At 39.2% G+C, this 19155-nt stretch overlaps 3 protein-coding genes across 4 annotated transcripts; 1 reads left to right on the plus strand and 2 right to left on the minus strand.

Annotated features, from left to right (window-relative positions):
• Positions 1-5550, minus strand: LOC115755067 (polynucleotide 3'-phosphatase ZDP). Its single transcript, XM_048275428.1, has 13 exons — positions 5408-5550; positions 3919-4352; positions 3537-3596; positions 3387-3449; positions 3200-3262; positions 2909-2980; positions 2698-2752; positions 2129-2207; positions 1792-1873; positions 1507-1623; positions 765-892; positions 524-593; positions 1-306 (listed from the first exon to the last, which is right to left on the minus strand). Exons 2-13 carry the CDS (start codon positions 4138-4140, stop codon positions 259-261), a joined length of 1059 nt encoding a protein of 352 aa, XP_048131385.1. The 5' UTR covers positions 4141-4352; positions 5408-5550; the 3' UTR covers positions 1-258.
• Positions 5551-6733: 1183 nt separating this feature from the next.
• Positions 6734-9987, plus strand: LOC115755032 (multiprotein-bridging factor 1b). 2 transcript variants are annotated; one of them, XM_048275427.1, is made up of 5 exons: positions 6734-6959; positions 9073-9156; positions 9430-9512; positions 9672-9822; positions 9876-9987. In XM_048275427.1, exons 1-4 carry the CDS (start codon positions 6818-6820, stop codon positions 9789-9791), a joined length of 429 nt encoding a protein of 142 aa, XP_048131384.1. In that variant the 5' UTR covers positions 6734-6817; the 3' UTR covers positions 9792-9822; positions 9876-9987. The 2 variants fall into 2 exon arrangements, with proteins under 2 accessions (XP_048131384.1, XP_030550132.1); XM_030694272.2 differs by having other exon boundaries at positions 9672-9987.
• Positions 9988-11005: 1018 nt separating this feature from the next.
• On the minus strand, positions 11006-15193 carry LOC115755031 (tubby-like F-box protein 7). Its single transcript, XM_030694271.2, has 4 exons — positions 14675-15193; positions 13751-13838; positions 12306-12435; positions 11006-11739 (listed from the first exon to the last, which is right to left on the minus strand). The coding sequence occupies exons 1-4, from the start codon at positions 15017-15019 to the stop codon at positions 11163-11165; spliced, it is 1140 nt and encodes a 379-aa protein (XP_030550131.1). The 5' UTR covers positions 15020-15193; the 3' UTR covers positions 11006-11162.
• Positions 15194-19155: the final 3962 nt, after the last annotated feature.

Genomic DNA, 19155 nt, shown 5'->3' on the forward strand with positions numbered 1-19155 from the left:
TGAGAAAACTGCAAATTTTGGGAACCATAAATAAGATGGGAGGCATATTCAAGCGAAGGAGCATGGCGGCGATGTCACACCGAGGTGCTCAAGTAACACCATAAATAGCGAAAATGCTAGAGATCATGACAAGATCAGAAGCCTCTTCCCATAAGGAAAAAAGAAAAACAGAAGTCATTAAAAGGATCTCTTGTTTTTAAGCCCCCATTGATATACAACCGGCTGATCATGCACGCTCAACTGCCCCACACCATTCCTTCATACCTCAAAATATTCCTCGGGAAGATAGAACTTTAAACCGATGGCCTGCAACAAGAAAGACAAATTTATACAAGCCCTGATATGACAGTTTCTCTTGGCCATTGGCAGTGCTTGCTGCAGATACGACTAATATTGGAATTTTCAACTACAAGCAGAAGTAATTCTAAACAGAGCGATAACACGGGACAGATAAAAGCAATATGCAATTGCAAAAACGTAATGATGCAGAGAGCAGTAAATGTTTCGACTAAGTTTCTAATACCTGAGCAAATTTGATGTCAGCATCACTATGGTCGTTGATTCTCCCAGCAGCATCACCAACGTAAAAAGATCTAGAATTCAAATGCAGATGTTATATTACATAAGAATATTTGTCCAGTCCAAGAACAGATGGCACAGGAATTGAATAAACAAGTCGCGAGGATACAAAGGGATGTAATGAACTAATCCCCAACCATCGGACAGTGTCACATCAATGATGCAGAAAAAGAAACCACCCTTACTTCTCCATATCGACCAAAATGCCAGAGTTGAAATACTTTGCCATAACATTCCACATTCCTGTTTTGGGTTTCCGATATGGATCTTCAGCCAGACCACTAGGCTTACTGACGCCACAAGCTATAAACACCTGCAGTAAGCATGCCAAGTCAGCTGCTTCTTCAAATTTTCTGAAATGACAGAATGTCATGAAATGAACTCGGAAGTTCTTTTTTCTTTTTCATCAGTAAACTTGGGAGAAAGTTTTAAGAGGCAAGTATCGTATACTATCAGACCGTAGCTTTTAAAGGTAAGATTTCCTCCCACCACCCCCCTCAACCAAAGAGAGACGGAGAGACTCACAAGCTACTATTTGAATAACATAGCAGGAAGGAGTAAACTGAAAGATTGAAGTTTCTCAACTTAGGCTAGAGATAGACGCTGTGCACTTCTAATCACATCCCCGTGCCATGCTCAAGTCATTTCTTTGGTTGAGTCGCAGGTGAAAAGCAAGAAAACATGCTGAACTACAGGCATGATAGAGGAAGATCAATTCAAAGGAAGAAATAATATCCTCAAAAGATCAAGCAACTCTGAGGTTTCAAAGAATCCACACCAAACAACATATTATAGAGAAAAACTCCCATTCAGAAGATACATCACAATATCACATGAATTAGTAGTTTGATAATACCGTTAGACAATTTGAGTCAATCTTTGGCTACATCAATGAATGCTAACACCATGTTTATCAAATTGTACTACCTGAATTGGGACATTCACTAGCTTGATAAAGCCATTCAGTCTTCCTAATTTTGAGTCCACGGCCACCTGTCTCTTCTTCTTCCAGCGCTCAATGTTGGATTCATTGGTAAAGATTACCTAATCATAACAACGAAAAATTGCCCATTAAGAAGGAGGAGGAATGGAGTAGAGCTATAATCCAAAATTTAAATGAATAGAGCCGGATACAATACAGCGCTGTGTTCAATATTGTGATCTTTTGTCCTCATATGAAATCCATATGCAGGAGGAGTAAATGAAACTCACCAGCTTGTAGCCTTCATCATACAACTTCTGCAACTTCTCCGGAATGGAAGGATACAGAAGTGACCAAGCATCTGGACCTACTCTGAAGTGCAATTGTAATTTAATGAAAATATACACAACTTGCTATCGAATTTACTGCTAAAAAGAACAATGATTGTTGTGCAAAAGGTTTTCACATTCACATATCTCAGCAAATCTCCTTGTGAAAAGAGGAGGTAAATTTTCAAATGATACATCATTACTCAAAACATAGCTGATGTATCGTCAGGTGAAACTCAAAAAACTGTTTACCCAAACATAAAAGAAAAAAATCAATCAACATGGGTTGCTTCGATACCTTTTTACAGATGTATTCACCAGACAACCATCAAAATCAAATGCGGCGATTTTACTTGAATCATGAAGCCCTTCGTCCTACATTAAACCCAAAACAAATGCAAACAGTATCAACCATTTTCCAAAAAATGTGACCAAGTGATGACCCCATATATAAGAGGCCAGTACAAATCACAAATACAATCACGTGCCAAATTGAATTCCAAATGAAATAATTGTTCACCTCAAACCACGTGCATGATGACAAACATGTTAATCAGCATTGAATGATGAACAAAATTCTAAACCACAACATCTGGACAATGACAGTCCAAGTATGACTATAATACTTATTAATTCATAGGAAGAATAAACAGCACAAAATAAATCATCAACATTTAGATGGGTACATAACAAACCTCTAGCTAAACCATTAATTTAACAGTCAATACGTAACCTTCAACAGAAAAACACAAACATATCCGTTTCCTTGTGACCAACACATAGATACGAAATAACATGATTATTTTACTCCATCTCTACCTTACCAAGAAAATCCATCAAGATCATTCTGAAGACAGATATCTCACCCGTTCAAAAAAATAATTGTCTCAAAAGCTTTCCATTTTGGTGATAGTTTGGCATCCTGGACGATAAAAAACTTATGTTTGTGAGACAAGCTGACAGACTACTAAACCACACAGGAGAAAAAATGCTAATTGTTGGGCATATAACAGTATAAAGATATCCCAAAGACATTGAGCTGCCCTGAAAGAACGACATATCCAGAAAGAATATCAACCTTGTAATTGTCCTTGATTGCAGATATTGAAAGGGTGATTCCCACCTTATCTTCGTCTTCAGGTAGAGCCAACTGGATCAAATGCATGCACAAAATTAGCTGGCATAAAGAAACATCCCTACACCATAACTCTTTCTTAAGGTGTCCCCATTATGCAAGGGCAAGCTTGACTTAAGTTTGCAAAAGTGAGTGCCAAAAACTCATGCCATTTTGATAAAGGTAAAAATGCATAAGAAATACTATTGAGATTGAAACTGCAAGCTATAACCTTGGCTCTTCTAAGATGCTTACCTGTACTTTTGCAGCATTTCCTTCCTCTGCTTCATTTTCCCCACCATCATCTCTTTCTTGAATCTATTGAAATAAGCAATAAGAAAGGGGAAAGCCATATGTCGAAATATATAGATGAATAAGCACATGAGTTAGGAGACGAAATACAAGATCAATGAGCATCATTCCTCAAATGGCCTTTGCATACCTTACGCTTTTTCACATATTTCTCCTCCGTTTCATTTTCTTCATCTTTATTCCTTTCTTGAATCTTCCAAAGAGTTCAGTGCAAAAAGTTCAAACTTTTATATCACAAGAGCAAATTGAGAATGTCAAAAGATAAACAAAAGATACATGCCTCTTCTGGAGTTTTCTTGCAGCTGCCTAACAATCCCTTTAGAGACTCTTGGTCACTACTCTGTGAACTCATGCAGATGAGCAAGTTATTAAACCTCCACAGCTAGTAATAAGTCGCCATCTAACAATATCTAATGGAAAAATATACTAAAATATATCAGGTAGATAAACGATGGGTTCATCTTCAGCCAGTTTAGGATAGAAAATTACACAACGCCAAACCATACTCTTTTCCCAGACTCATGAGCATGGACACAAATCCTCCATTTTCACTTTCATTACACTGACTTGCTTATAACAGGAATGGAACAATGAAACTTCAAAGTCTAGGCACACAAGCTTATCCCAAAAATGAAAACTAATAACAATAAATCGAATCAAACCTTCAAAAGAGAGAACCCTTTGATCGCCTCTATTGAACTCATAGAATCTGGATCAAAAGGAAAGCAATTCATGTGGTGCCAACTGGTCATATCAAAACCTCGAGAATCTCTACTCACTAGCCCCAACCTAACAGCATTTTTGTCAATTGTCTTGAAACACTTCTTGCATGAAGACCGGTTTGACTTAGCGTATTCCACAACAGTTTTTGAAGAAGTCGCCATTGCAACACCAGAGAAGCAGCAAAAGGAAATCGACCTTATTTCTTGCAAATGCAAGTATGAATGTCTTGGGGACAATAAAGGTGACAAACAGAGGTTCTTGGTAAAGAAGACTAGGTACTTAATGTGAGGAGAACTGGAGGTAACTGGCACATTGACAATTGCTTGGCATGCCAGCCCTATGCTTGCCCTTCGTGTGGGATTAACGCAAAATGCTGCAGTACAAAAAATGCAACATTAAATCGGAACTTCCAATCACAAGCCAAAGGAGGTAGAATGGCATAAAGTGGAAACTGAGTAACAGAAGAACATGATGGAACGAACAAACCATCAACAAAAATGACAAAGTTCTTTTCTGGCACTAAGAAGGATTGGCTGCAATGATCCTCTCCCATTGTACTCCATTTCATATGCTGTTGTCAGTAACATCCAACTACTCAAGTATAACCCTAAAGTTCCCACATATTTCTTGTTAGTAATTTAGGTCTTCCCTCCCCACTTTTTCTCGACATATATGAAACATATCATTCCAAAATGTCCCAAAGTACAGCAACCCATTTACAAGATTACCGATTGAACTCAACAAAAAATCAAACAAACACCAAAAAGTAGCCATATCATTAGCTGTGCATTGAAACCAGCAACCACTGTATAAAGCAACCTTCACAGCTAATATGCTTCTGCACGTTTCTCGCATCACATAGTATCTCCAGCGTGCCCACATACCCACATATAGCCGTACGTCAACAGAAATTTTGACATACATCCCACCACAAAATCATGCCTTTTCATGCACTGATACATTTGAAGGCCATCATCCATGTGTCCAAATAGCAAACCACTGCAGATGGAATTCTTTCATCTTTAAGCAACGGACAGAGTCAACAGGACAACTCGAGACAAATTGGAATCGCAAATTCTCAACTGAAAAACAGGAAAAAAAAAAAAAAAGGGAGGGGAAGGGGATGGGATGGAAGGTGAACTCTAGCCACTGTCTGATAACTGAAGTGGATTACTATGGAACTGCTCGTATCGCTCCCAATGACAACAAAAGTTTCTTGTCGATAGCTAATGAAATACAGTGTAAGCGCCTGGCAATCTACCCGGCTGATAGAGAACAAGCAAAAACACTAGAAAACGGGTACCATGTAGTTAAAAGACGAAAGCCCGAAAGCCTACTATCAAGACGAAAACCAACCGAAAGCAAAAGGATAAAAAGTTAGCGGCAAAAATTCCAATAGCAGGAGACGGTCGAAGCAACAGGACGAACCTTGTGCGTGTAATTTTGCATGCGAGCCTCATTCATCGTCGGCAGGTGAAGAAACTGGAACGAGGGAAGAGAGACGGCCTTCCATGGGAGAGGAGCATCCTCCAGTCTTGCTCTTCGGAATAACTGGGACGAGGTGGAGAAGGGGCGGTCCGTTCTCTGCTTCTTTCCTGGGCTTTCCGCCGAGCAGCTTCAGGCTTCAGCCCAGTACAAATCTGCTTCGGGCATTTGCTAGGAGAGAAGCCCCTTTTAATTTCCCCGTCAAATTTGTTCTAAAAGAAATATTATCTCAATTTTTTTTTTGTGAAGTTTTCGAAAATATATGGTGGCTAAATGTTATCAATTGTAACGTTTTTTCACTATCTCATGCTTTTAATATCAGCGAAATTCCAAAAAAGAAAAAACCACAAAAATTTATTCATGGGACTGATTTCGCAACTATTTCGTCATCGACCAGTGAGATGTAATTGACATTTTTCAGTATCGCCATCCACAAGTGATTTTCCTAATATTTAATAACCAAAGTGGATATATTTCAGAATTTCTAAAACAATTCAAGAGTTTGAGATAAGGTTTCAGTGAATACAGAATCCCAAAGAGTAAAATGCAACTAATGGTGTTGGCATTGACCACGACTCTCTCTCTCTCTGCATTGGGAAGATTGCAAAAGTCTCTTTGCTCACACATTAGACTAATGAAATGGATGGAGAGAGAGAGAGAGACTGCTATGATGTCATGAATATAAAGAGTATATAAAATCCATTATCAAGTGATGTGGGACAACAATTTTAACGCAATGAAAGTCAATTTGCACAGATCAAAAGTTATTATTTACATTGCAATTGAAAAATCGAAATACATTTACCTTGTGAACAAAAGATAGCGCCTTTTTTTTTTTATTTATAGATCATGCCTTGAATAAATTTTTGAGTTCCGACCGTAAACACAAGAAGGGGAAAAAAAAAGTCCTTAACAGCCCCATAGCCAGATAGTCTCTACAAACTTCTGCACTTGTTTTCCATTGCGGCTTCACTTGAAGCTTGTCCCAAGAAGAATCACGAAAATCACAGTTTTAGTGCATAAACATTACCACCAATTGGGCCCAACAAGTTAATCTCAACGGTCGAGATCAAACGCAGGGATGCAACGATCAGCATCTGGAGATTAGACAAACCTACGATAGACGCAATAAAAATCAAGAGGGAGATGAACGGATGAGATTGAAAAGACCGGTGGGCCTAACGAACTGCAAATCTCTCGGCACGGGCGCACGCTAGCAAGGCCCAATATCGCAGCTTCGCCTTCGCCTATATAAACCATCATCTTGCCCAGGGAGGGCGAGTTCTCATCACTATCACGCGATTATCCATTGCTAGAGAGAGAAACCAGAGAGAGAGAGAGAGAGAGAGAGAGATGGCAGGTGTAGGACCGATCTCGCAGGACTGGGAGCCGGTGGTAATACGGAAGAAGGCCCCGAACGCCGCCGCCAAGAAGGACGAGAAGGCCGTCAACGCAGCCCGCCGCGCCGGCGCGGAGATCGAGACCATCCGGAAAGGTATTTCGTCCACCACGCGCGCCGTCTCTCTCTGTCTCTCTAGCCCTCTCCATTTATTGTGACGGTGAACCTGAATCTGAATTTAATTCTGATGAGCGATGCTTGATTAGTTCTCTCTTTCGATTGCACGCTCGCATCGTTCCGTGCTTGGTTGGTTCCGGCTTTTGCAGTTCTGTTCTTGAGGTGCTATAATTGAGGAAATCGTAAGGTCTCGTCTCGCGTTGTTGAGTTTTCTTGCTGTGTCGGTAAATAGATTCGCCAAGTTCATCGCTGATATTTGTACGCTATTAGACTCAAAAAAATGGTGTTGCCGATCGCCATGTACGCGCATAGGAGCTATTGACTTAAATCGGGTTGAATAGTAATACGTTCTTTGATTCTTGATATTGTAGATGCTCTCCATGATATGGAAGAACCTTCTTTAGCATTCAAATTTAGTACGTATTTATTGAAAGGTCATGAAGAACTGCAACGTCGGACATGTTTTCTGTCTACCTGAACTTTAAATATCCAGCAAGGAGCTTAATCAATTTGGAACTATTTTTTTTCCCTTTGGATTTGTTGGCATGCCTCCGCTTGTAATTTTTACTATTGAATACTTTAACCGGTTTTATTATCTGCCTGTGTGCTTTTAGCTTTCTTAAGATGTTTATTTCTTGAGATTGTCTTCTCATCACATTGTTGTTTTAATTATAAGATTGGTGTTCTTTATGATGGTGGTGCGTTGGAGACTCTTGCTTAACATATATTCTCGAGAGGTCACCTTTGCCTCTTTTCACTTTGAATCGCTGCCCCTCCCTCTGATCCCACTCTAAAGAGCTATGTTTGTTAGCTGTCAATCTCAATAGAATTCAGCTCTTATTGCAAATTTTATTTTCCTCAGACTATATTTGTTGTGTTTTTCACCATTAAGAAGCTACTGTACCAATCAAATTCTTCCCCAGGAGGCAGCATATCTACTGCTAGTCACAAAAAATTAACCATTTCCACATTGAGGGCCAATTAGAGAGCTCTGATACGTCTTAAGTTCCCAAAAACCCATCTTCACTCCTGTATTTACTGTCTCTCCCATCTATTGTATGATTTGTGTGCATAGCAGGGAGATCTGTCTATTTAATTTGATGTGTGGCGAGCTTTAGGAGTTGTGTGTGTGCAGAAGAAAAGGTGTCCTTTTTGTGGTGGAGAAAGAGGGTGAGTTCATATAGCTGTCAACCACATGCAGAAGATATACTGGCTGAGTTTATCTTCTAAGTTAGTTGGGTTGATCTGAATATTTTTTTAAAGTCCTTCATTCTATTTCTTAAGAAAGGAGAGAAGGGAAAAGAGAAAAGCCAAATGAAGTTAACTTTGTCACTGTCTTATTGCGTCATCGTCTGCTGCCAAATCAATTTTTAATATTCAGACTTCAGAGCTGATTTTCATTTTAGTTTGGTGGTGGCACCACCTGAGGCATTAAGCATTTGATCATCAAGCCTGGTAAACTGAAGCTTCCCTCGCAAAGAAGTTCTTAATTTATCACTTTTCTCACTGCATCAATGCTCTTGTAGTGCACTAGACGTGTGTAACTGTGTCTTTGTTTAAGCCAAAGCACTCATAATCTCATATGATTCTTTTGTCCTATTTCTTATAATTACATATGACCGATTATTTTGGTTGTGACACTTCTTGTCGTGGACTGCTCACATCTTTAAGTACAACTTATCTGACATATAGCTTCCATCTTGCATGATTTGATTTTGGGTGTGGACTGGTGATGAACTCCCATAGCCTATTTGCATGATTAACTTGTTGCGTATGTCAAATTTTTGCTGATGTTGTACATGTATAGTTTAGTTGTTTTTTTAGATATATATTAAGACTGGTGAGGCTGGTTGGATTATATTGTTCAAAACAACATTAAGGAATGAATGTCCTCTTTTTCATGTAACCTATATAAAATTGATGCTGCTTAATTAAGTTGATCGAGGAATACTCTGTGTTCTTACTGGTAGGAATGGTAATGCATGTAGAAGATGATTGTGGCCGTCGGCTGTCATCTATATTTTAAGAATGAAGCATTGACAGTTTAATTAATGAACTTTAATTGCTAAGTAATTCCTTTACTGCTCTGCAGCAACTGCCGGCACAAACAAAGCTACTTCTAGCGGTACTACTTTGAACACAAGGAAGCTTGATGAAGAAACAGAAAATCTTGCTCGTAAGTGGCTTTTCTTCTAAATTATTGAGTGATGCATCTCAGTGTACTTTTCTCTTGTTAGAAATATGGAGTTTTTGTGGAGCCACAAATCTTTGCAGCCTCCTTACGTTTAGATTTGTTCGTTTTTGTGTCAGACTGCTGATGCAGCGGGAAGTGTTGCTTTAGTTCATTTGTTCATTCCTTTGTGCTTGCTCTTGTACAATTTGCCTCCACATTGTGGAATATTGTTTGTTGAACTTGCCTTGACTGAGAGATATGATAAATGGCTGGTAGATGATCGGGTGCCGACTGAGCTGAAGAAGGCTATTATGCAAGCTCGAACGGAGAAGAAGCTCACCCAGTCCCAACTTGCTCAGGTATTTTGCTTCCTTTTTGTCTTTCCCTATTGAACTTGGCAGAGAAAACTTGTGTTTCTCTTGGGCCAAATGACATTTGGGGTGCGTATATGCAAAAAAATGTGCCCCTTGTTTTCTTAAACTTATCCAGCTGACACTCTTGCATGAATTGCAATGCAGCTGATCAATGAAAAGCCCCAGATCATTCAAGAATATGAATCTGGAAAAGCAATTCCTAATCAACAGCTGATCACCAAACTCGAAAGAGCCCTTGGTGTGAAGCTGCGAGGAAAGAAGTGAGAGTCATCTTGCAGTTGGAAGTTGGAACAAAATGCTGTTTCTGTTTCAGCGCCTTCGTTTATGAGTCTTGAGATGGTGGTGTGTATATGAACCTTTATGTACCTTTGCCATGGCTATCTGTGAGAACCAACTGCTCTTTCAAGTTTCAACTGATTTGCTGAATGCAATGTTGATCACCCTGGTCACAGTTAATTAACTTGCCTAAATGTCTCAGTGACAACTGCTCTTCATGCCAGAAGAACACTCAAATTGAGTAATGTGCCCCATTTGTAGTCTCCTGCCTGAGGAAAGCAATCTTATGCATGAAGCGGGGCATTACTTTATAATGTTCGGAGTTGCATTGAGTAGCATCCCATAGAATTGGGCAAAATACAAATAATCCTGATGTAAATGTTTTAATTATGGAGAAGGATATATGGTCTTATTCATGCATTCTTATGGGAGTAGGCGGTGTTTTGAGATATATAGCTAAGCACATGTACGGAAGAATATGCGTGAGCTCAAACCTGGATAGTGGGAAGAGATTGCATGGTCGTGTTTATATTGGTTGAAGGTAAAACCATTCTTTCATGGACGCAGGATCAAAGATTTGGGATGCAGCCACAAACGACCCATGATGGATGTGCCAGTGTGAGTGATATAGGATTCACTGCGATATATTTTTTTTTTTTGGGGGGGGGGGGGGGTTGGGGTTTCGAATACTGCGATAGTTGAAACGATGGATGTGTCCAGCATTGGGTAGTTCGGTTATTCATATGATTATGTTGCGTATCAGTCCGAGAATCAGAAAGATGGCAAAAATTGAGTTTACCGGGAAAAATGTTCATTCATCAAGTTCTGGGAAGCTTCTTAACTTCAGATATTCCAAGTAACTCGTCCATTCGTAGTAGGACGCTAATGCCATTCCGATTAAGTGCCATAGTAGTCAACACTGGTGAACAGAGGACCGAGTCAGAACAGCTCATAGGCCACACATCCTGCAGCATAGGAAAATCGAGCGTTCAACTTTTCAGGGAAAACACCACGAAGGTTCTCAGCCATCTTCTACTCCACTCGTTCGCGTGGGACACGATGAAGTAACTACTTTTTCCGCCATCGCAGCCAGAAAAAACATGAGAACCAGCTCAATTGCAGCAACTAACAGTTTCTCTAGTATTATACTTTTTACCAGCCCAAGCATTCCAGGAAACGATTCTTGATGAAATCCACGTCTATAGTTAGACATTAGCCAGTAAAATTCATTTTTCATAGAACATGTACATATGCCTTGGAGCAAACGTAGGTTACACCATGTTTATACCAATACAAAAGTGCATAATTATAACAAAATAGTGCCGACGAGGGCAAACATTACATATAGCAAAATTACAGTTACTCGCATGCAATTTTTGTGCCAAAGCTGGTAAGGCAAACGGCGAATGCCTGGAAGGCAGACAAGGGCTGCCGATAGTCCATGGTAAAAGTATCATCCCCAACCTTCCCAAACTGGAGAAGAACAGTTTCCTCATCTCCTTTCCCACCCGGCTGGCTTTGGTCCATTATGGCAACAAGTTGGAAATTTTTCACCGAAGCCACAGTCACACGACCATGGAAGTTCAGGCACCAGCACTGCATGTGCTCGTGCCACCTTGGAGCCTTATTCCTCAAAATTGTGTGCTCCGAGCTGATAGGTCCTGATTTCTTAATCTTGACATTATCCACCTGTTTATCGGTAGGTGCTTCTCCCGACACAGGGCACTTCAGCGAGCAAACCATCCTTCTTGGACCTCTAGATTTCAAAATGTTGAACTTGTAAGAGACCTGCCCGACCTCGAAGTTGCCAGCTGGGACCTGGGGGCTTATTTGCTTGCTTGCAAAACGGCGGCTCGCCCGGCTGCTTGAGGGTTTTGCACCATTGTGTGGCGGTTGGCTGTCATAGATTATGAAGTTGGTACCAAGGAAGTCCGAGCTGCAACAAGCACGAAATCTTAAACAAAGCCATCAATTAACATGTAACTTTTCACCTTTTCTGTTAAAAAGGCCATGGAGAGATGGGAAAGGAATAAGTTAGATTTTCATTGATTACAAATACAGTAAAACCATATTCTATTTGTCAAGTAAAGTAAACAATTAAACATGCTTGTAAACAAATTCATATCATCGTCCAAAAAAAAAATCATATCGATTAAACCCAAGTCATGTATGACAGTCCTCTAGAAGCAGTAAAAAAGCGTCTGCCAGATCAAAGAAAAAACATCAATTGCAAGCTTTGAAAAAAATAGGCAAGAAGCTCCAAGTTTCTCCATACCTCCTGTATGACAGACTATGAAATAGAAAGCTAAGTAGGTAGACACGTAAAGATGCTCCATCCTAGAAACTCCAGAGACATGGTTGTATTGTGCCCAAACACATCTTTATATTACTGAATTTGTCACTCCGCCACCTTAAGGGGAAGAATAAGACATTCCAGTATTTTTTATTTTTTTTTTTTGGGAGCAAATTCACAAAAATAAGATCCTGTTTAAGTAGCCTCACCTTAACTTTCCAACATAAGCATTACTTCCTTGGGATAAATCATCAGCGTCTAGAGAGATAATGTATTCAGTGTGAGCACCATGCCTATATCTCCGAGCCGCTAAAAGAAACTTCCCCTCATCTGGTGTTGCTGAAGAATGAGGGAGTAAAAAAAAGTCAATCATAGGCAAACCATTTATGCCAAGAGTATTGCATTTATATAGGAACATGGGATTTGAGAAGGCCATCGTATCAAAAGGAGCACTGGATCAACATTTAATGTATTCATCGAGAGCTCTGACCTAACCAAGTCTGACATCAATCCAAATCCTTTTCACTAGTCAAATGATGAACAAACCAAAAGTAGAACTTAATATCTTCATTCAAGGAACTGATATTAGTGGATGAGCCACGAGATGCAGTAGAAGTCCCCTTCACTTATACCGACAGTAGGTAAAAACAGATGTTCAACTCCTACTTACATCTACTTTCAATGAAGCAACCTTCAATCCATCAAGGTTTAGACCAATTTTCCTTCCACAACATGAGTCCTCCTCAGAACTACCAACGACCTCCATGAAAGCCCTGATATGCCCTAAAGATGAACTAAAAGAAGGAAAAAAAAAAAAGACTGATCTTCAACAATGCATTTTTAGGTCCATTTCCTTTCCCAAATTTGAGTCCATTAGAACCACTAATAGATGTGGATTTCAGCTATGTTACCCCCTCAAAACAAACTATGAGAGAGTGGGGAAAAGGGACCAAAAACATGGTCAAGAGTTCTCTTATTTTCCACCATCATATTCATACATTAAGCTCTCTCAACCACTACTAACATCTAGAAATGATTCCATGATCCCAAATCCTCATGAGATGACATTCTCACAGGTGCGTGTTCCATTTCTCCTCCAAGCTGGCATGCCAGGCACAAGAAACAGCAGGCATCCAGTCTATAATAAGCACCAATTGAACTTTCATTCAATTTGTTGAGTCTGAAACTGTCAATCAATTGACAAGCTAACAAAAAATAACCATACATGCCTCCAAGGCTGACTGTCTCTTTCAAAAAAGAAAAGAAAAAGTCAACATCTGTAAAAGACCACTACCTTGAAGAAGTTTCATTCTAAGAATGGTGGAATTTAAAAATAAAAAAAGGAGCAGAGTTGTTACAAGTATACCAAGTCAACATTGACCAAGTTTTCTGAGCCAAAGGAGATATGCAACCTCCTAAGCTTGGATCAACTCAGATGAAAAGTCTATTGAAGGCTTAGCAGACATTGGCTCTGCAAACTCTAGCTCTAGCGAACTTGATGCAAATAATAAAGCCAGTTAAACTGAAGCGGGTACAAAAGTAGGAATAAACCTCATCCTAGACCAAAAAAACAAACAACTAAGTATCAATGAGAACCATCAATATAGATTATATGTAGTAGGAAAAGACAAATCAACCGCAAATATTAACTTACACGGGCTGAGCGTGAGATAAAGGTAGAAAGTCGAAGTCTTCTTGTCCCGCTTTATAAGGCATTGATGTGCAGAATCCCGTGGTCCCGGCTACATTTAGGAAAAGAACCATCAGGAGACATGCAATATTTGGAATTTCCAAAGAAGAAATTCCAATAATTCACGCAACAGTTTGGGTGTGAGGAAGTTAAATTTATAGAACAGCAACTCAGCCACCAAGATCCATATTTCCAAAACGATGAGCAAACAACAGTGTTAGAGGCGCAAGGTTATCATCCTTCATATTGTTTAGGTCGCTAATGAGATGTTCTCATAGGCACAACCATACTTCATGCAATTCAAATTGGAAAATGTTGTAGAGTGTAATGAAGAAGAAAAGACAGTTTCATGCTCCTACGGTGTGGTTATATATTCATGCTCCTAAGGTGCTCCTACGGTGTGTGTATATATATATACACACACCGAAAACTCCCAGCGGAAGCACTTATTTTCCTCACAAAAGCCATCAAAGTGAAGTCCTCACTTCCAATTCCAAAAAAAAAAAAAATCCAAACCATCGTTCCCATCTACAACTCTTGACCCACAGATACATATATGATATAACCTTCAGAAATGAATCCATCCTCTCTAATAGATGCCCCGTACATGATGCATCAAATGTCTAGACATCAGTAATGAGATTGAACCCTAACTTCAAATTAGATCTCGACGATTTGGTCAAGTTGAGCTATTATCCACACGTAAAATAGCCCCACAAACACAATGAGCTTCATAAATCTCCGCCAATATTAAAAGGAAAGCAAACGAGCCAAAGCATCAACCAATTCAATTCAATTCAATTCCATTCCATTCCATTCCCCCAACAAGGAGGAAGCAACATCGAAAGGAATGCGGCCCGAATTTCGCCGCGCAATCGAGAAGACAACCTGCTTGAGACAGGAAGGGAAAGTAATTTGGCCACTGTGGAGCGGGGACCTAACGATTTCCCTCGTGATGTCCCTCCACCGCTTGCAGACGCACGCGCAGGCGACGACGTTCTGACGCTGGGGCCACCGGTCCTCGCTCTCCTCCACGCGGCGGATGATCTCCCCCAGGAGCTCCGGCAGCATTGTCCCCCATGACTCCCCGTGTGCCTCCGGCTCGGCCCTCTCCGGCTCCTCGCCGGCGGCGCCGCCGCGACGGCCCGCCGCCTCCTCCCTCGGGGCTCTACCGTTGAGCTCCTTGAAGGATCTAGAGAACTTCCGCGAGAGAAACGTTCTTCTCAGAGACATCGCTGGCTCGCGCTCCTGGGTCTCATCAAATGGAGGAAAACAGAAAAAGGAAGGAAAGGAGAGAGAGAGAGAGAGAGAGAGAGAGAACAACACAGTGCGCAGGGTCTATTTTGTCCGCGTCTTCCAGATAGAGAGAGAAAGAGGGAGGGAGGAGAGAGAAAGTGGGAACAAATGCCAATGGAGACTGAAAACGGTAGATGCGAGATTGACCCGGCCGCGAAGAAGCCCACCCCCGCCCGGGATCATCCTGGGCCGTGGGATTGGTCCGTCGCGCACACGTGGCGCCATTCCGCGGCGTCGATGTTCGCGCGACGCCGTGGTGGGGGGTTGAGTGGCGAGCGTGATCGGATCGGACCTTTTGACTCGGTCTTGGACCATAAAGGCGATAGAGAAACTTGATTTTGTCCCGAGAATTTTTCATTTTTTTTTCAGTTATTTTTCTTTTAAGTGTCCTATGACCGAAGAATAAGATTGCTTGTTGATTCTCGTGGGCGTACATTTTCATTTGCACACGTTCTGGTTGGAATTCAACTTGCAATTTTTTTCTTTAATTCGATGCTATTCTCGTCAATCATACATTTAACCTCGAATTGCTGATTTTAATTGACCGTTAAATAATTCTCTAACATCTCTTCTTCTGTGCTCGAATAATGTCTATTGCAATCGGAAACGATAAGTAAAAACGTGTTCTGTTTTCGTTTTATTGAATTGGGTCATGTATTAAGCGTTTGTATGTGTATATAAATTGCATCGAACGACATTAAAAATGCACTTATTTAAAATTTACTTGATAACTTCTCTTTTAACATTTTTTTTCTATGGTCAAAACTGCTGTTTTAACTCGATTGGTCTTATTTCTATGCTTTTCTTAGAAAAACTACGGGGGCATTTCTTGCATAACACTCTCTGTTGACCTTAGACTTTGAAGATGAGTCTTGTCAATAGTTTGGTGCGCAAAATAGAGTTTGTTAGTTAGAATTCTCCGAGGGGCTTGTCAAGTGAGAAGAATTTTACGATTTTTCAACTCCAATGAGACTAGTCTTCATCAATCAAATCAATTTCGGCTAACTGGACTGTAGGTCAACTTGATTAAATTCACCTTCCAATCAAGCATTTGAATAGATGTTAAATCTAGTTTACAAAAGAAAAGAAAAATCTCTAATTTGGTTGCGCCAACGCGGTCTAATGTGATTGGGCCACCCGGACCGAACGATAAAAGTTGGCCAAAGCTGAACGGTACTAGACTATAAAACATTATAGACAATTTCAACTCATTTAGTATAGATAATGTTCGCAAGTAGACATGTTCACAGGCCGGTTTGGGCTTGGAATCGGCCGGTGGAATAATCGGAACCGGGCCGTTGATCGAGTCCGGCGGTTCCGAATCGGAACCGGCCCAGCTCCTCATGGGTTGGTTTCGGTTTAAAAAAATTTGAAACCGGTTCCAGGCCGGTTTCGAACCGCCTATAAAAAAAAATAAGGTCCCTCTTATGGTTGTTGCAATTATCCCTCCTCCTCCTTTTTTTTCCTTTTTAAATTCCTATAAATACTATTCATCCCCTTTCATTTTTTCTCACAATTTCTCTCAAATTCTCTCAATCCGCTCAATCCCGGTTCAATCCTGTCAATTTTCTGAATTGGCTTTCCGTTCAATTTTTTGACAAAAATGGCAAGTAGAAGCGAAGTTGGTGATAGCGAAAAGAGCCCGATGCCAATGGGGATGGGGGAATCTAATTATCCTTAACCTCATGATCAATATGATCCTCATGAGTTTACATGTTGGGTAAATAATGATGATAATATCAACTATATTCTCAACGTCAAGCACGTCCCAATGCAAGAAAGTTTTCATCTTCCTACCGGCATCGAAGAAACGTCGACAGCAAAGGAGTCGGAATGGTAAACCCGGGAGAGTACATCCAACTTATGGCAACACTTCAACAAAGTACATATAAGTGGAGAAAAATACAGGATAAACTGTAAATATTGTACGAAATCATATAATTTTAATAAGAAGACAACTATGGAACATACCATCGACATTTGACGCAAAAACATGCAACGCAAGTGGGAATCAACACCAGGCAACAACTGATTTCTAGGTACGCCAATCCTAACACTTATCCTTTATGATGAACTTTATAAAGAAACATTAGTTGAATATGTTGCCATTGAACATTTACCTTTTACTATTAGTGAAAATTTTGGTTTGAATTTTTTGATCAACACCGCATGTACTCCGCAAGCAAAACGTGTTCCGAGAACTACTCTTAAACGCGTACTTTTTAGAGTTTATAAAAAACAAAAAAAAGGCTTTGCAAAAAAATTTACGGATTTTAATGGACGTGTGCATATAAGTAGCAACATTTAAAGTGATCCTTGGCAAATTCATTTTTATATGGGTATCACATGTCATTAGATAGATGACGATTAGAACATTCAAAAAAGAGTATTTGCATTTCGAGTGTTTGATGAAAAGCATATGGTCAATAATATTTATAGAATAATTTGGCAAGTTTTAGAAGAATATAATTTGATTAATAAATTTTTTTCAATGGTTTTGATAATGATGCGTCAAATATCGTTTCCATTTTCGATTTAGAAAATATTTGTAAACCCTCTTTTGGCGGACAATTTTTTCACATTAGATGTGCTTGTCATGTTTTAAATTTATGTGTACAAAATGATTTATGAACTTTTGAGGCTTTTCTCACCCCAATAAAGAGAACAATTAAATTTTTATGGAGTCGTCCCCAAGTAATGAAAGAATGGAGCAGATTTTGTAAATTACTTTGATAAAAACCAAAAAGATTTTCAAAAGATGTTCCGACTCGTTTGAATTCTATCTACGAGTTGCTTCATCAATCTTTTGTTTATAAAGATTTATTATGTATGTTTATTTCAAATACTGTTTCCGAAATTAGTTTACTCTCGCAAGATTAGGTTATTTGCAAAAAAAAAAAAATTAGATTTTTTGAAAATTTTTAATGATGCAACTTATACATTATCTGGTATTTATTATTCTAACCAAAAAGATTTCCAAAAGATGCTCCAACTCGTTGGAATTCTACCTACGAGTTGTTTCGCCAATCTTTTGCTTATAAAGATTTATTATGTACGTTTATTTCAAATAATATTTTCGAAATTAGTTTACTCCCGCAAGATTAGGTTGTTTGCAAAAAAAAAGTTTAGATTTTTTTAAAGTTTTTAATGATGCAAATTATACTTTATCTGGTATTTATTATTTTATTATACATTTATTTTTAATACAGTGATTAACATTGCTGGTATTTTTTATGAATATGAAAAAAAAATGTTCAATTAGCTCCGACTATTATAGCAATCAAAGCAAAATGGTTGCATTATTATGCATGCATTCCTCTTATTTATTCGGTTTCTATTGTTTTTTAACCGCGTACTAAATTAGATAGTTTATATGATTATTTGAATGATTATTATTATGATTATTTACATTTGAATAAAACAATAAATATTAAAACTATACAAATAGAGGTTAAAGACGTTATAGTAACATTATATAATAAATTTTGTAGTAGATATGGTTTAGGTGATAGTGGATATTCTCAACTTAGTGCCTCGCAAATGGAGGAGAGTGGTAGACTTAGTAGATGGTACAATCCGCTTATTAGTAAGCAAAAAAGATAAAAGGGAGCAACATGTAATATTTTCGAATTAGAAAATTATTTAACCATTGTTTTTGAGTTTCGTGATTCCGAACACAACACATATTTCAAAATTATGGAGTGGTGGAAGACTCATTCAACCCAATTCCCAGTCCTCGCTCTCATCGCAAGGCAGATGTTAGCAACCTATTCTTCAACAGTTGTAGTTGAACAAGCATTTAGTGCTGGAGGATTAATTTTGGACGACGGCCATTCAAGATTAAATCCGCATGCTGTGGATGCTCAATCTTATGTCCATGATTAGATAAAGGCTAAATTTCAACAACAAGAGTTGGATCAAGACGATGAATTCTTCAATGATGATAGTGGAAATATCATTGCCACGGGTATTACAATGGGTAGCGATGATTGATGATTAGGTAGGTTGGGGTTATCAAATGTAAAAGAACTATATGGATTTTGCTTATTCTATCCCTACGAAGATATATATGT

The sequence above is a fragment of the Rhodamnia argentea genome, chromosome 2 (genome assembly GCF_020921035.1).
Source record: "Rhodamnia argentea isolate NSW1041297 chromosome 2, ASM2092103v1, whole genome shotgun sequence".
NCBI lineage: Eukaryota > Viridiplantae > Streptophyta > Magnoliopsida > Myrtales > Myrtaceae > Rhodamnia > Rhodamnia argentea.

Bases quoted from the DNA above. Each gene is read 5' to 3' on its own strand.
- LOC115755067 (XM_048275428.1), bottom strand. From the start codon at position 4,140: ATGGCGACTTCTTCAAAAACTGTTGTGGAATACGCTAAGTCAAACCGG. The intron at 3,450-3,536 runs GCATGTATCTTT...ACTCTTTGGAAG, and splicing joins GCAAGAAAACTCCAGAAGAG to ATTCAAGAAAGGAATAAAGA. The intron at 1,624-1,791 runs GTGAGTTTCATT...TGTTATGATTAG, and splicing joins ATGATGAAGGCTACAAGCTG to GTAATCTTTACCAATGAATC.
- LOC115755032 (XM_030694272.2), top strand. From the start codon at position 6,818: ATGGCAGGTGTAGGACCGATCTCGCAGGACTGGGAGCCGGTGGTAATA. The intron at 9,157-9,429 runs GTAAGTGGCTTT...AATGGCTGGTAG, and splicing joins AGAAACAGAAAATCTTGCTC to ATGATCGGGTGCCGACTGAG. The intron at 9,513-9,671 runs GTATTTTGCTTC...ATTGCAATGCAG, and splicing joins CCCAGTCCCAACTTGCTCAG to CTGATCAATGAAAAGCCCCA.
- LOC115755031 (XM_030694271.2), bottom strand. From the start codon at position 15,019: ATGTCTCTGAGAAGAACGTTTCTCTCGCGGAAGTTCTCTAGATCCTTC. The intron at 12,436-13,750 runs GTAAGTTAATAT...CTCATTCTTCAG, and splicing joins TTATCTCACGCTCAGCCCGT to CAACACCAGATGAGGGGAAG. The intron at 11,740-12,305 runs GTGAGGCTACTT...TGCTTGTTGCAG, and splicing joins GCTTATGTTGGAAAGTTAAG to CTCGGACTTCCTTGGTACCA.